Consider the following 13,633-nt stretch of genomic DNA (forward strand, 5'->3'; position numbering starts at 1 on the left):
GACTCCTCTTCCATCACCTCATAAAACCCTCATATTCCTTCCATTTCTGCAATCAAAATCAAAATCAAACTCAATGGTTTGCATAAGTTCCAATCGATCCATTCATTAATCTTCTCATTTGCTCCAAACTGAATCGAAATTTGACGAGTTCTTCTTCAACGCTGAAGAAGATGATACAACAACTAAAGGCGAAGAGCGAACTCGACGACTGCAAATGGATCGTGAATTTGCTCGAAAGCAAGTTTTTTGGGGCGTGCATCGATCATAGAAACATGCGAAAAAACGAAAAGAATGTGTTTTGCATCGACTGTAATCTATGCTTTTGTAGACACTGTGTTACTGCTTTCAAAACACGATGCCACCACCATCATCGTCGTCTCCAAATCTGCCGGTATGTCTACCACGACGTCGTTCGTCTCCATGACATTCAGAAACACCTTGATTGCTCCAACATTCAAGTAAGTCTCTTTTTTTCTCACTCATGATGATAGAACTTAATCATATTCAAGTTGGATTCGATCAGAATTTGAATTTAAAATTTAAGATTCCAAGAATTCAGAATTCATTATGATTTAATATAATTTTAGAAATATAATATGTATTTATAATTACCTTAATTGGATTGATATATATAAATTCTATATGAGTTAAAAGAATTAGATTTGAACTATATTTGTCAGTGTAGTTATAATCATATTGACTATTGAGATTTGATTTGATCAGAATTCAAAAGTTAAGATTTCATGAATTTAGAGTTATTTTTACATTTTTAATGTACTTATTTAAATATAATATTAATTTATGTGACAAATTAGTCAAATGAATCGCATTATATAATTTCAGCCGAAATTAGATTGATTTGTTATTACTTTTTATTAGTGCAATTACTCATCAAACTCGTATTCTTGTGGGAAAATGTATTAATTTAACCATAAATTTTAAATTCAAATCATTGATATTTGTTTTATGTGAGATGAATTTGATTGAATTTTCCATATGTAGACATACAAAATCAATGGTGAAAAAGCCGTGCATTTGAATCCTCGGCCTCAACAACATAAAGAATCAAAACCAATAAAATCGAAAATCTATGGAACTTATTGTGAAGCTTGCATGAGGCATATACAAGACATTCCAAATCGATTTTGTTCAATTGCTTGCAAGGTATTATTATATATATTTCAAATAAAAACATAAAAACATATATTTAATTATTGTTTAATATGTGCCATATTCAATTATTAATTTATTATTTTTCTTTAGGTGTCAATGATGGTGGAGAATATAAATAAAAACGAAAGTCATAAAAAGGGGGAATTGTATTCATTTTGTAAAGAAAATTATGACTTTGAGTCGTCTATTTCTTCATCACTTGAATCGGTTGAAGAAAATATACAAGGAAGCAGCAGCTGGTTAATTTCGAATTTAAAGATCAAAAAGACAATAGTGCATAAAAGGAAGGGTGTTCCTCGAAGAGCTCCTTTATGTTGATATATAATTTATAAATATTGTTTTGTTTGTGTTTTCTGAAAAAAAAAAAAGAAATAAGAAATCTTGAAAGTTATACCTTTATATTATTCTTTTTGGAATTTTTGGGGTTGTTTTGATGTCTAAAGAATGAATTGTTTATAATGATGCAGTGTTATTTTGATTTTTGACACAATCGTGTGATTCTTTTAGAAAAACTATACAATATAGATTTTATATATTTATTGTCTTTTGATGAAAGAAAATATAAAATTGGTAACGAAATCTTAGTCTCATCAACAGCCCATTTTTGGGGATTAGTGTATAATTAGTTGGTGAGGGAACCCCACATGTTTAGCTTTGAGCCTTTGACTAAATCATTTATTGTTTTATAGTTTCATTATTGTTCTATTAGCTAATTTGATTTACCAATATCAAAAAGTTTGGTAGAATCAAGTGTCAAAAAGTTTGGTAGAATCAAGTGGTGTTTGTTTTAGCTTAAGGGCTGTGGGGAGTAGTGCCAAGACATCTAAAAAACGTTCAACTCAGTGTCACATCAACTCGATCACCAATTTAGTAGATATTGGAAATGGTTATCATTTCATAATTTTTTATTATTTTTTTATGATTAAATGAAATAAAAAACATAATTTAAAACATAATAAAATATTTTATATTAATTGAAACCAGTGAACATAGGTGAATTTAAAGTGTAGTTTAGGAGTATGTTAGATTTGCCGCTTGAAAAAAACAATATTTTATATTAATTGAAACCACATTACATTAATTAAAAAACATAGAAAATTAACCTAAAAAAACTTAGAAAATTAAAGCTAAATTACTAAAAAAAACATATAAAAACAAAGAAATTTAAACCTAAATGACTAAAAAAACATAAAAAATTAAACCTAAATTACTAAAAAACATAAAAACATAGAATCTAATTGCAATATTTTTCAAGAACTTGTTGAATTTTTAAAAACACGCTTAAATTTTCCGGGTCAAGATTCAATTACATGCAACCAAGATTTGCAAATGGATCATTTGGAGTGTTTGGGCCATCTGGATTCTACGGTTTGGGCTTTTTGTCTGTTGGACTTTCTTGGGTGAAGCCCCACGAAAGTAATTGGGCTCAATTTGGAAAATTGGGCCATATTTGGGTGTTAGATGTTTGTTTTGGATTTTGGGCCTTTGGTCATCTAGTTTGGGCCTTAGCTTGGGCCAAGCTTGAGAAGAGTAAAAAGATCTTTTACCCTAATTTGGACTAATAACGTGAGTCAGGGGCTAGATGTTGATGTGTTATCTTTGTGGTATTTAATAGCTCGTGAATCATAGTGGATTTGCAGTCAAAGATTATTCGTGGGATCAACTGTGATGAGGTGTTGTCTTGTTATTGGAGGTTCGGGGATCTGGCAGCCAGCAGCCAGGGATCGTCTTCATGTTCGGCAGTGTGAGGTGAGTCTTCCTCACTATGCTCTCAGGTCGAAAGCACCAAGGCTGGCCCATTGATTTGATAACCTAATATTGTTGATATGCTAAGTATGGAATAAATCTGCATGATTATGCTAGTTGCCGATATGTCAGTATGGTAGATCTGTAGGACTACCTATGATTCTGTCTGCATGATTATCTATATATTTTGGTTATCTATCAGCATAATGTGTTGGGTTGAGGTTGTACTACTTCGTGCTATAGCCAACAAACCATGTATCATTCCAGATATTAGCTGAGGGTCGGGTAGGGCATGCCAGACTTATACTAAGGGCTCGGTAGCATTCCAGATACGAGCTGAGGACCCGGTTGGTATGCCAGAATCGTACTGAGGGCTTGAGGGTATTGGAGCAATCCAGATATGAGGTGAGGGCCGGGTAGGGCATGCCAGACTTATACTGAGGGCTCAGTAGCATTCCAGATACGAGTTGTGGACCGGTTGGTATGCCATACTCGTACTGAGGGTGAACATTGGTATTCTAGTCTGATAACTGATTGAGTTGGGAGCAAGCCAGACATAAGTTGTGGGCCCTGGGGGCAATCCACACTTATGTTGTGGGCTCAATAGCAGGCCAGATATGAGCTGTGGGCCTGATAGGCAAGCCATACTCATATTGTGGGCTCATGGGTAATCTAGTCTTTTAGTCGTGGACCAGTGCACATTGTTGTTATTTATGTGCTATATGTTTGTGCGGTGGTATTTTGGGGGAAGTCACTAAGCTTCGTGCTTATAGTTTGTTTATGGTTTCAGTTTCTTTAGATGGTTCATGGCAAGGCGAAGGCGTGACCGTATACATCCTTGGTTTTACAACGGATTGATTCTTGGGAGACTATGATTTTAAATCATGTTTTGGAGACAATGTTTTGTGTAAACACTTTTGTTAATAAATGGGCTGTTTTGAAAAGTTTAAATTTGTTGAAATTTTTGGGATGTTACAAGTTGGTATCAGAGCCTTGGTTTGAGTGAATTGGAGGAACACTCGTGTGAATCCAGTCTCAAACTAAGGAGAAGGGGTTTTAAAAAAAATCATTTTCAAAGTAAGGGTTTTAAAAATAACTTTCAAAGTTGCTGTCAAAATAACCAAAAGAGGATGGGAGATGTGCGATCAGCCGGAGCCATTAAGTTGACTCGAAATTACCACAATGTTCTTTGATATTGTGATATGTTAGAACAACATGCTAGTGATAGGCTAGGGATCTTCAGGAATTGCTTGGTATGATTGCCTAATTATACGATGCATGATAGTCTAGGTTTCTTTCTTATATGTAATTGACATCATTATTGTAGTTGCTTAGTGTATGCATCATAGTTGTACATAACTAAGATTATATAGCTTGAGAATGTTTGATTTATCCTTATTTCCTGTTCTTGTCTGATGAAGGGATTAGGGTAGGATCAGGTATTCGACTGTCTATAGGATCCAGTGTTATGTATGGCTAGCATACATGAGTGTTGTAGGGTTGGTGGAAGTTTCATGAATGGGTGTAGTGTATAGCGATTCAACGCGAGTAATGATTAGCCACTTTGGTGAGAGTGAGTGTAGGGTGAAGGTGCACCCGTGGTGCGGGGAGTTTGAGATCGAGGATTTCATATGAGGATCTGTCTGATTTTATTGTGTTTTAGTGCCAGCCGACTTCTCTGCTCGAATGTTGCTTGCTTTGTGCTTTAGGGGACCCATGTTGATGAGAGATAACCATCAAATGAATACAATAAAATTACATGCTATGAAGGTTAAATAATCTTAGAGTGAAGGACTTGGACCTATTGCGCAGCTCTGGTCTTAGTCCAACCGTTGTAGGGCTGAGTCCTTTAGTCGAAGGATTATTTAAGCTTGGTTGCATGTAATTGTATTCATAAGTGGTTAGCTGACAATGGTAGGGGTCTTTTAGCAGCTGATGGCAGAGGGGGTTTGGGTGAGTCCAATGATAGCCTAGGGAGTATTTAGTGCGGTTGTTTCACCGAGGAGCAGGTTTCAGGAGAATTTTATGACCATGACTTACGAAACCCGAAATGGATCGTGAGGAAAGTATGGATAGGTGTGGAAGGTAGTATTGGGCCTGTACTACTGGAAGCACATGGTCCATACTCGAAGCAAGGAAGGTTTTGGGGATTCTAAGGGCTGGTTGGGAAGATAGCATGGTTGGATACCATAATTCGCGACAATGTTTATGTTTCAGCCAATCTTTTGGTTGTGGCTGCTCAGGCATGCGGATGGATCACGTAAGATTTTTGAGCCCTAGTGTGACAACCCGGAAACTTCAATCTTGTACACTTAGTCAATTCAATCAATATTCAACTTGTTTTGTCGATTTCTGGCACTATTTAAGGGCTCATTTAAGTGTTCTAAGCTTGAACTTGACCAAGGTTGAGATTAGGAATGAGTAATCATGCCACATAGTGAGGAAACCGGGCCATACACACCTCTTGGAGGAGTGTACGGCCGTACACATGGGTGTGCGGCCGCACACCCACTCCCTTGGCAGCACACTCACTTTTGGGCAGCACCCTTACCCCTATATAAAGGGTAGCCCCTTTCTTTCATTCCTTTAGCACCTTGGCAGCACACAACATCATTTCCTCTCAAGATTCTCCAACTTTGAACCTTCCAAAGCTTCAAGAACGTGAGTACTTCTTCCTCTAGCTTAGAATCCATGAAAGACCCCTCTATCTAAGCCTTATGTGTGCAAAAATGGACATGTTCTTCGTGTTGGTAGTGAGTGCGGCCGCACACCCTCTTAAGGTGGCCGCACACTCTTAAAACACCCTCTAATGTGAGAGTTTGACTTCCATATTCGAGATAGACATGCCCCTAGCCTTGTTGCACCTTGGGATGGACATTTTGGTCATCATTTTGTGGGGTGTACGACCGCACACACCTGTGTACGGCCGCCCACACTCAAGTGTGCGGCCACACACCCAAGTGTGCGACCATACACTCACCACAGGGCCGCAAACCCACTTCTAGGACCCCTATCTTGCACTACAATTGAGTATAGACCTAGAACACTTCGTAGATGTGAGTATAGACCTTGAGATCACTTCAAAGACACCTCCTTTCATGAGTGTACGGCCGCACACCCATTGGGCCGCACACCCATGGCCGCACATACACTCAATGTGGCCATACACTCCCCATACTCAATCCTACAAGGTCCTATCACTTGGTGCAAGTAGTTCCAAGTCCCTAGAGTGATTCCCTATGGTATTTAGTGGTGAAATACCTTCATTTGACTCCTATGTGTGTCATTACATGTTATTAGGGTCATTTTGAGTTCGAGGTTCCGCTAGACACTCAACATCCCTTACCGGACTTTCGTGCAAACCACTCGCTCAAGGTGAGTTCATACCCCTACATTTTCCATGTTTTTAATGTTTTCAGGGGGAGAATACAAGCTAAACATAAATGCTTTCAAAACTCATGCAAATTCACATACTTTAACCCTTTTGTACTGTGTTGAGCATAAGGGACGTTTTCACTAAAATTGCATAGTTCTCCGGACTCGCTATTCACTACGTTATGCATGCAAACTATATTCGGTATAGTTTCGGACTTTCTACAAAACTTTCACTACTAAACATATGCACTAAGACAGAAATAGTTTACAGTTTACATCACTACTTGACCATGACATTTAGAACTGTAATTATCACTACATACGGTATACATACAGATTTTCACTATGGTAGAACGCTACCACACTACATGTAAACTAGATTGTACGATACTGTGAGGCACTACTTCAATATTGTACCCTTAGGTGTACAGGGATAAATCCTATTATAGTATAACCAGAGTCTCCTGGAGGGAGAGCGTGAGATTTGTGAATAGATCTATTCGGGACTGACAATCCCGCACCTGAACTGCTAGCTACAGTTAGGCGGGCACGCCTGAGGTGTACACATGTCATTTAACTCGACGCCTGAAGAACGTTGGAAAGGTCTCTAGTCATATCAAGCATGGTTATACGACTCGCAATATGTACCAATCACCTTTAGTTTACAAACTGACATTCTTCAACAGTTTTATTTATAGTAAATAGAACTAATGCACACTACAACTGGAGAATTTCCAGGGTTTTTCTAACGAAATCGGTCATGCAATGGTTTCACATGCGAAATAATCATACATCATGATTAGCATTAGCTAGTCACATGAAGTATTATTTTCGCATATCACTAAAGCTTTCAGTAATGAGCATTCATGGTTATATACAGGATCTGTAAACACTACATTTTCACTAAAGAAAATATCGGATTTTCTTGGAAACATACAATTATTTATGGTTTTACGCAGAATTGCAAACACTACATTTTCACTAAAGAAAATAACGGATTTTCTTGAAGCTATACGAACACCTTTACAAGCTCATCAAGATTTCATTACAAAACACCGCTTATGAACTCACCAGCTTTATGCTGATATTTTCTAAACTGCTTGTATTCTTAGGAAATTAGTAGACAGGTACTTGCTGGATTTTTGAGAAGCTGGAGCAATAAGAGTTTTATGCTTTACAAACTAATTGATGTAATTCAAACAAGTTTCAGACAAAAGTTGCAAACTGATGTAAACATTTTTATTTATGTATTCACTGTAATGGTTGTGTTGCTATGATTGCTATTATTCATTGGTTGTGATGCTACACATGACGTCCTCCACCCCAAAACGTTTCCGCCATTCTGGTTTTGGGGTGTGACAGATTGGTATCAGAGCCCTTGTTTATAGCGAACTAGTATGCCAAACCTTACGTGGTATACAACTATAAACACTAAGGGGCCTAAGTGCTCCACACTAAAAGTATACTTTCAAAATATAAGTATTTTTATAAAAGGTATACGAGCGTGCATACATAACAGAATCAGAGTCATAGTAAGAACAACACAAAAAGTATTTGGATGTTGGGACACTGCGGTTAAACCTGGGCAGTTATGTAATCATGCCTAGGGTGAATATAACCTGATCAACTATATTCAGTCAAGACATGACCAACATGTGCTTGGGAATGACGGTGGTGTTACAGCAGGCCTAAAACCTACTAAAAACATTCATCATAAAATACTATAGGAGTATTTTGTTAAAGCCAAATTCAGTGAGGAGATTCATTCCTAGTGTTGCTACATGTTTGTTCCTTAGCAATATGAGATATATCTTGTTTCATATATCTTGAGGACTTACCATCCTCTTCTTCCTGATTGTTTCTAGAAAAAGATGCCTCCTCGACCAAGACCCAACAGAAGGGACAACACTCCGCCACCACCACCACCTCCCCAGTTCGACCCCGTCATGTTTCAGGCAGCAGTTACCGCCGCTGTAACCGCAGCAATGGCACAAGTAAACTCTGGTGGGGCTGGAGGTGGAACCGACCCACAAAGACAAGACGGAAGTCAAGGACATCAAAAGGAGTGTTCCTACAAGGACTTCATGACTGCAAAACCCAAGTCCTTCGACGGGAATGGAGGTGTCATCGCTCTGACTCGATGGTTCGAGAAGATCGAATCCATCTTTGAAATTTGCGCCTGTCCTGAAGCCAACAAGGTGAAGTTCGCCGCCTACACCTTCACCGATAGAGCCTTGACCTGGTGGAATGGTCGAGTCAAAACCCTAACCCTGCCAGTGGCTAATGCCATGGGATGGGAAAGACTGAAGAAACTCATGCTTACGGAATACTGCCCGAGGGGCGAAGTGCAAAAGTTGGAGCACGAACTCTGGAACTTGAAGATGAAGGGTTCTGACATCGCCGCCTACACCGCTAGGTTCTGTGATCTGGCACTCCTCTGTCCGGGAATGGTCACCCTGGAAAGCAAGAAAATCGAGAGGTACATCTGGGGACTGACACAACCAACCAAAGGAAATGTCTTGGCGGCGAGGCCGACCACATTTGAGAGCGCCAAGGATCTGGCTCAGACTCTGATCGATCATGGAATCGATCTGGATGTGGTGGAAGCTGTCTCCGAGCTACAAAAGGAAAGTGGTGGGAAGAAGAAGAAATCATGGAACAAGGGAAAGGGTCAGTCTACGCAGGAGCCCTCCAAGAAACAACAAACAGTGGCAGTTCATGCTGTTACTACTACCGCTGCTGCTCCAGCTACTATTCCGACCACCCAAGCTCCTACCGGTTGTTATGCTGGAAAACTACCTTTATGCAACAAGTGTAACTTCCATCATCACGGACCCTGCCGTGAGTTGAGTTGCAACAGCTGTGGAAAGAAGGGACACACAGCTCGATACTGCAAGGTGCCAACCCAACCAACCAACCAGACTACGGGAGCAGGTGCGGGTCAAGCTTGTTATGGATGTGGAGAGGTTGGGCACTTCAGGAGAAACTGCCCCAAGGCAACAACTGGTGGCAATGCAGGAAGAGTTTTGGCGATGGGCCAGGAGGATGTGGTCGTTGATCCTACCGTTGTTACGGGTACGTTCCTCCTTGACAACTCTCATGCATGCATTCTTTTCGATTCTGGTGCGGAGAGGAGTTTTGTTAGTCATGCATTCAAGAATCTAATCAAATGTAAATCCCAACCTTTAACCAAAACGTTCACCGTCGAAATGGCTAACGAAGAGAAAGAAAGCGCGAACGACATATTCATAGGCTGTACTCTTACCTTAGGCAGTCATTCCTTTCCTATCGATCTTATGTCTGTATCTATTAAGAGTTTCGATGTCATTATCGGTATGGATTGGTTGAGCCCCAATCGTGCGGATATCCTTTGCTTCGAAAAAGCCATTCGCCTCAACCTTCCCTCCGGCGAAACCCTCATGATTTATGGTGATAAACTCAGTTCGAACCTTCGTATCATCTCGTGCATCAAAGCTCAGAAGTATCTGCGGAAGGAATGCCATGCGTTTCTAGCTCATGTTGTTGATGAGACGCAAAAAGTTAAAGACCTCGAGAGTCTTCCCGAAGTCTGCAACTTTCCTGATGTCTTCCCCGAAGACCTCCCAGGAATTCCTCCTGAGCGTCAAGTCGAGTTTCGCATCGACTTAATCCCTGGAGCTACTCCTGTAGCTAAATCTCCTTATCGTTTAGCGCCGGTAGAAATGCAAGAGCTATCCAGCCAGCTCAATGAGCTGATCAGCAAAGGGTTCATAAGGTCGAGTTCCTCACCTTGGGGAGCTCCGATCTTATTCATGAAAAAGAAAGATAGATCCTTTCGGATGTGCATTGACTACCGAGAACTGAACAAGCTTACCATCAAGAACCGATATCCCTTACCCAGAATCGATGATCTCTTTGACCAACTTCAGGGAGCCAGTTATTTCTCAAAGATAGATCTAAGATCAGGGTACCATCAGTTGCGAGTTCAAGAGAATGATGTGCCCAAGACAGCATTCCGAACTCGCTATGGACACTACGAGTTTGTAGTAATGCCCTTTGGTCTGACCAACGCACCCACAGTATTCATGGACCTGATGAATCGTGTGTGCCGCCCTTTCCTGGACAAGTTCGTGATCGTGTTCATCGACGATATACTTGTCTATTCTCGGAGTGAGAACGATCATAAACAGCACTTGAGGCAGGTGCTGGAAACATTAAGAGTGGAGAAGCTATATGAAAAATTTTCAAAGTGTGAGTTCTGGATCAGGAAGGTGAATTTCCTTATTCACGTGGTTAGCAAGGAAGGTATACACGTGGACCCTTCCAAAATCAAAGCGATAGAGAATTGGTCTGCACCAAAGACACCCATAGAAATCCGGAAATTCTTGGGTCTCGCAGGATATTATCGCAGATTTATCCAGAATTTCTCCAGAATCGCTAAGCCGTTAACTACCTTGACACAAAAAGGTGTAACCTTCAGTTGGGGAGTCAATCAAGATACTGCGTTTCAAACATTGAAACAGGCCCTATGCAGCACACCTATCTTGTCCCTGCCCAAAGGGACGGAAGACTTCGTGGTCTATTGCAATGCATCCAATCAGGGCCTAGGTTGTGTGCTCATGCAGCGAGGAAAGGTCATCGCCTATGCCTCGAGGCAGTTAAAAACACACGAAGTCAACTACACAACTCACGATTTAGAGTTGGGGGTAGTGGTCTTTGCGTTAAGATCTGGAGACATTATCTCTATGGAACCAAGTGCACTATCTTCACCGACCATAAGAGCTTGCATCATATCTTTAATCAGAAGGAGTTAAACATGAGACAACGACGATGGGTAGAGCTACTCAGTGACTACGAGTGCGAAATTCGTTACCACCCCGGCAAGGCCAATGTAGTAGCAGATGCCCTCAGCCGAAAGGAGTATTAAGGGCGTAAGGTGAAGGCACTAACAATGACCGTCCATTCCCATCTGCCCGCACAGATCAGAGAGGCCCAGCTGGAAGCCTTAAAACCTGAGAACATAGCAGATGAAGCCTTGCAGGGAATGGAAAAGAACATAGAGGTTAAGGGAGACGAAGTTTACTATTTCATGGACCGTATCTGGACCCTGAAATATGGTGGTTATAGAGAAGTTGTCATGAACGAAGCTCACAAGTCTAGATACTGCGTTCACCCAGGGTCAGATAAGATGTACTTGGATCTCAAACAACTCTATTGGTGGCCAAACATGAAAACGGAAATTGCAACCTTCGTGGGCAAGTGCTTGACTTGCGCCAAGGTAAAGGTGGAATACCAAAAGCCCTCAGGTTTACTTCATCAGCCAGAGATACCTGAGTGGAAGTGGGAAAGGATAATGATGGATTTTATCACCAAGTTACCCAAATCTCCGAGTGGGCACGATGCTATCTGGGTAATTGTCGATCGGTTGACGAAGTCCGCCCACTTCCTGCCAATCAAAGAAAACTTCAAGATGGAGAGACTCACACGGATCTACGTTCAAGAGATAGTTCGCCTTCATGGGGTACCTGTATCCATTATCTCCGACAGAGATACCAGGTTTACCTCGAGATTCTGGCAATCAGTACAGGAAGCTCTTGGAACTAAATTGGATATGAGCACGACTTATCATCCGCAGACTGATGGACAGAGTGAGAGAACAATTCAGACATTGGAAGATATGTTGAGAGCCTGCGTCATCGACTTCGGTGCGTCATGGGACACTCATCTTCTTTTGGTTGAATTTTCCTACAACAACAGCTACCATACCAGCATCAAGACTGCGCCGTTTGAAGCCCTCTATTGCCGCAAGTGCAGATCCCCTCTGTGCTGGGCTGAAGTGGGTGACACGCAGCTAGTCAAGGGTCAAGTCCCTGACAACACTCTCACTAGTCCTGAAATTATCCGAGAGACGACTGAAAAGATCGTGCAAATCCGAGAACGACTGAAAGCCTCACGAGATAGACAAAAGAGCTACGCCGATAAGAGACGAAAACCCTTGGAATTACAGGTCGGTGACCACGTCCTTCTGAAGGTCTCGCCCTGGAAAGGCATGATATGTTTTGGAAAACGTGGAAAGCTAAACCCAAGGTACGTTGGACCATTCGAGATCCTTGCTAGGATCGGTCCCGTAGCATACAAACTCCAGTTACCACGAGAGCTCAGCAACATCCATCCTGTCTTCCACGTGTCGAACCTAAAGAAGTGTATGTTCGATGAGACACTTGTGAATCCTCTCGATGAGATCGAATTAGATGAGGGTCTACACTTCGTGGAAGAACCTGTCGAAATCATGGATCGGGAAGTCAAACGTACGAAATAGAGTCGCATCCCGATAGTGAAGGTCCGCTGGAATGCCAAGCGGGGTCCTGAATTCACTTGGGAGCGCAAGGATTCAATGAAGCAGAAGTACCCCCATCTCTTTCCAAGTTCATGATTGTACCTTATTCTTGAATTTCGGGACGAAATTCCCTTTAACGGGGGGATGATGTGACAACCCCGAAACTTCAATCTTGTACACTTAGTCAATTCAATCAATATTCAACTTGTTTTGTCGATTTTTGGCACTATTTAAGGGCTCATTTAAGTGTTCTAAGCTTGAACTTGACCAAGGTTGAGATTAGGAATGAGTAATCATGCCACATAGTGAGGAAACCGGGCCATACACACCTCTTGGAGGAGTGTACAGCCGTACACATGGGTGTGCGGCCGCACACCCACTCCCTTGGCAGCACACTCACTTTTGGGCAGCACCCTTACCCCTATATAAAGGGTAGCCCCCTTCCTTTCATTCCTTTAGCACCTTGGCAGCACACAACATCATTTTCTCTCAAGATTCTCCAACTTTGAACCTTCCAAAGCTTCAAGAACGTGAGTACTTCTTCCTCTATCTTACAATCCATGAAAGACCCCTCTATCTAAGCCTTAAGTGTGCAAAAATGGACATGTTCTTCGTGTTGGAAGTGAGTGCGGCCGCACACCCTCCTAAGGTGGCCGCACACTCTTAAAACACCCTCCAAAGTGAGAGTTTGACTTCCATATTCGAGATAGACATGCCCCTAGCCTTGTTGCACCTTGGGATGGACATTTTGGGCATCATTTTGTGGGGTGTACGACCGCACACACCTGTGTACGGCCGCACACACTCAAGTGTGCGACCACACACCCAAGTGTGCGACCATACACTCACCACAGGGCCGCAAACCCACTTCTAGGACCCCTATCTTGCACTACAATTAAGTGTAGACCTAGAACACTTCGTAGATGTGAGTATAGACCTTGAGATCACTTCAAAGACACCCCCTTTCATGAGTGTACGGCCGCACACCCATTGGGCCGCACACTCATGGCCACACACACACTC

General features: G+C 41.5%; 1 protein-coding gene across 1 annotated transcript; it reads left to right on the top strand.

The window, feature by feature from the left end:
* On the top strand, positions 1 to 1,572 carry LOC145109720 (PLATZ transcription factor family protein). Its single transcript, XM_079046900.1, has 3 exons — positions 1 to 458; positions 1,003 to 1,164; positions 1,264 to 1,572. The coding sequence occupies exons 1-3, from the start codon at positions 171 to 173 to the stop codon at positions 1,489 to 1,491; spliced, it is 678 nt and encodes a 225-aa protein (XP_078903026.1). The 5' UTR covers positions 1 to 170; the 3' UTR covers positions 1,492 to 1,572.
* Positions 1,573 to 13,633: the final 12,061 nt, after the last annotated feature.

Source organism: Lactuca virosa, chromosome 4 (assembly GCF_052849685.1).
Source record: "Lactuca virosa cultivar CGN04683 chromosome 4, Lactuca_virosa_CGN04683_v6, whole genome shotgun sequence".
Taxonomy (NCBI): domain Eukaryota; kingdom Viridiplantae; phylum Streptophyta; class Magnoliopsida; order Asterales; family Asteraceae; genus Lactuca; species Lactuca virosa.

What these genes read in the sequence shown, in the direction of transcription:
- LOC145109720 (XM_079046900.1), top strand. Translation starts at nt 171, where the DNA reads ATGATACAACAACTAAAGGCGAAGAGCGAACTCGACGACTGCAAATGG. An exon ending in TTGATTGCTCCAACATTCAA is followed by an intron (nt 459 to 1,002) that starts GTAAGTCTCTTT and finishes TTCCATATGTAG; the next exon opens with ACATACAAAATCAATGGTGA. An exon ending in TTTGTTCAATTGCTTGCAAG is followed by an intron (nt 1,165 to 1,263) that starts GTATTATTATAT and finishes ATTTTTCTTTAG; the next exon opens with GTGTCAATGATGGTGGAGAA.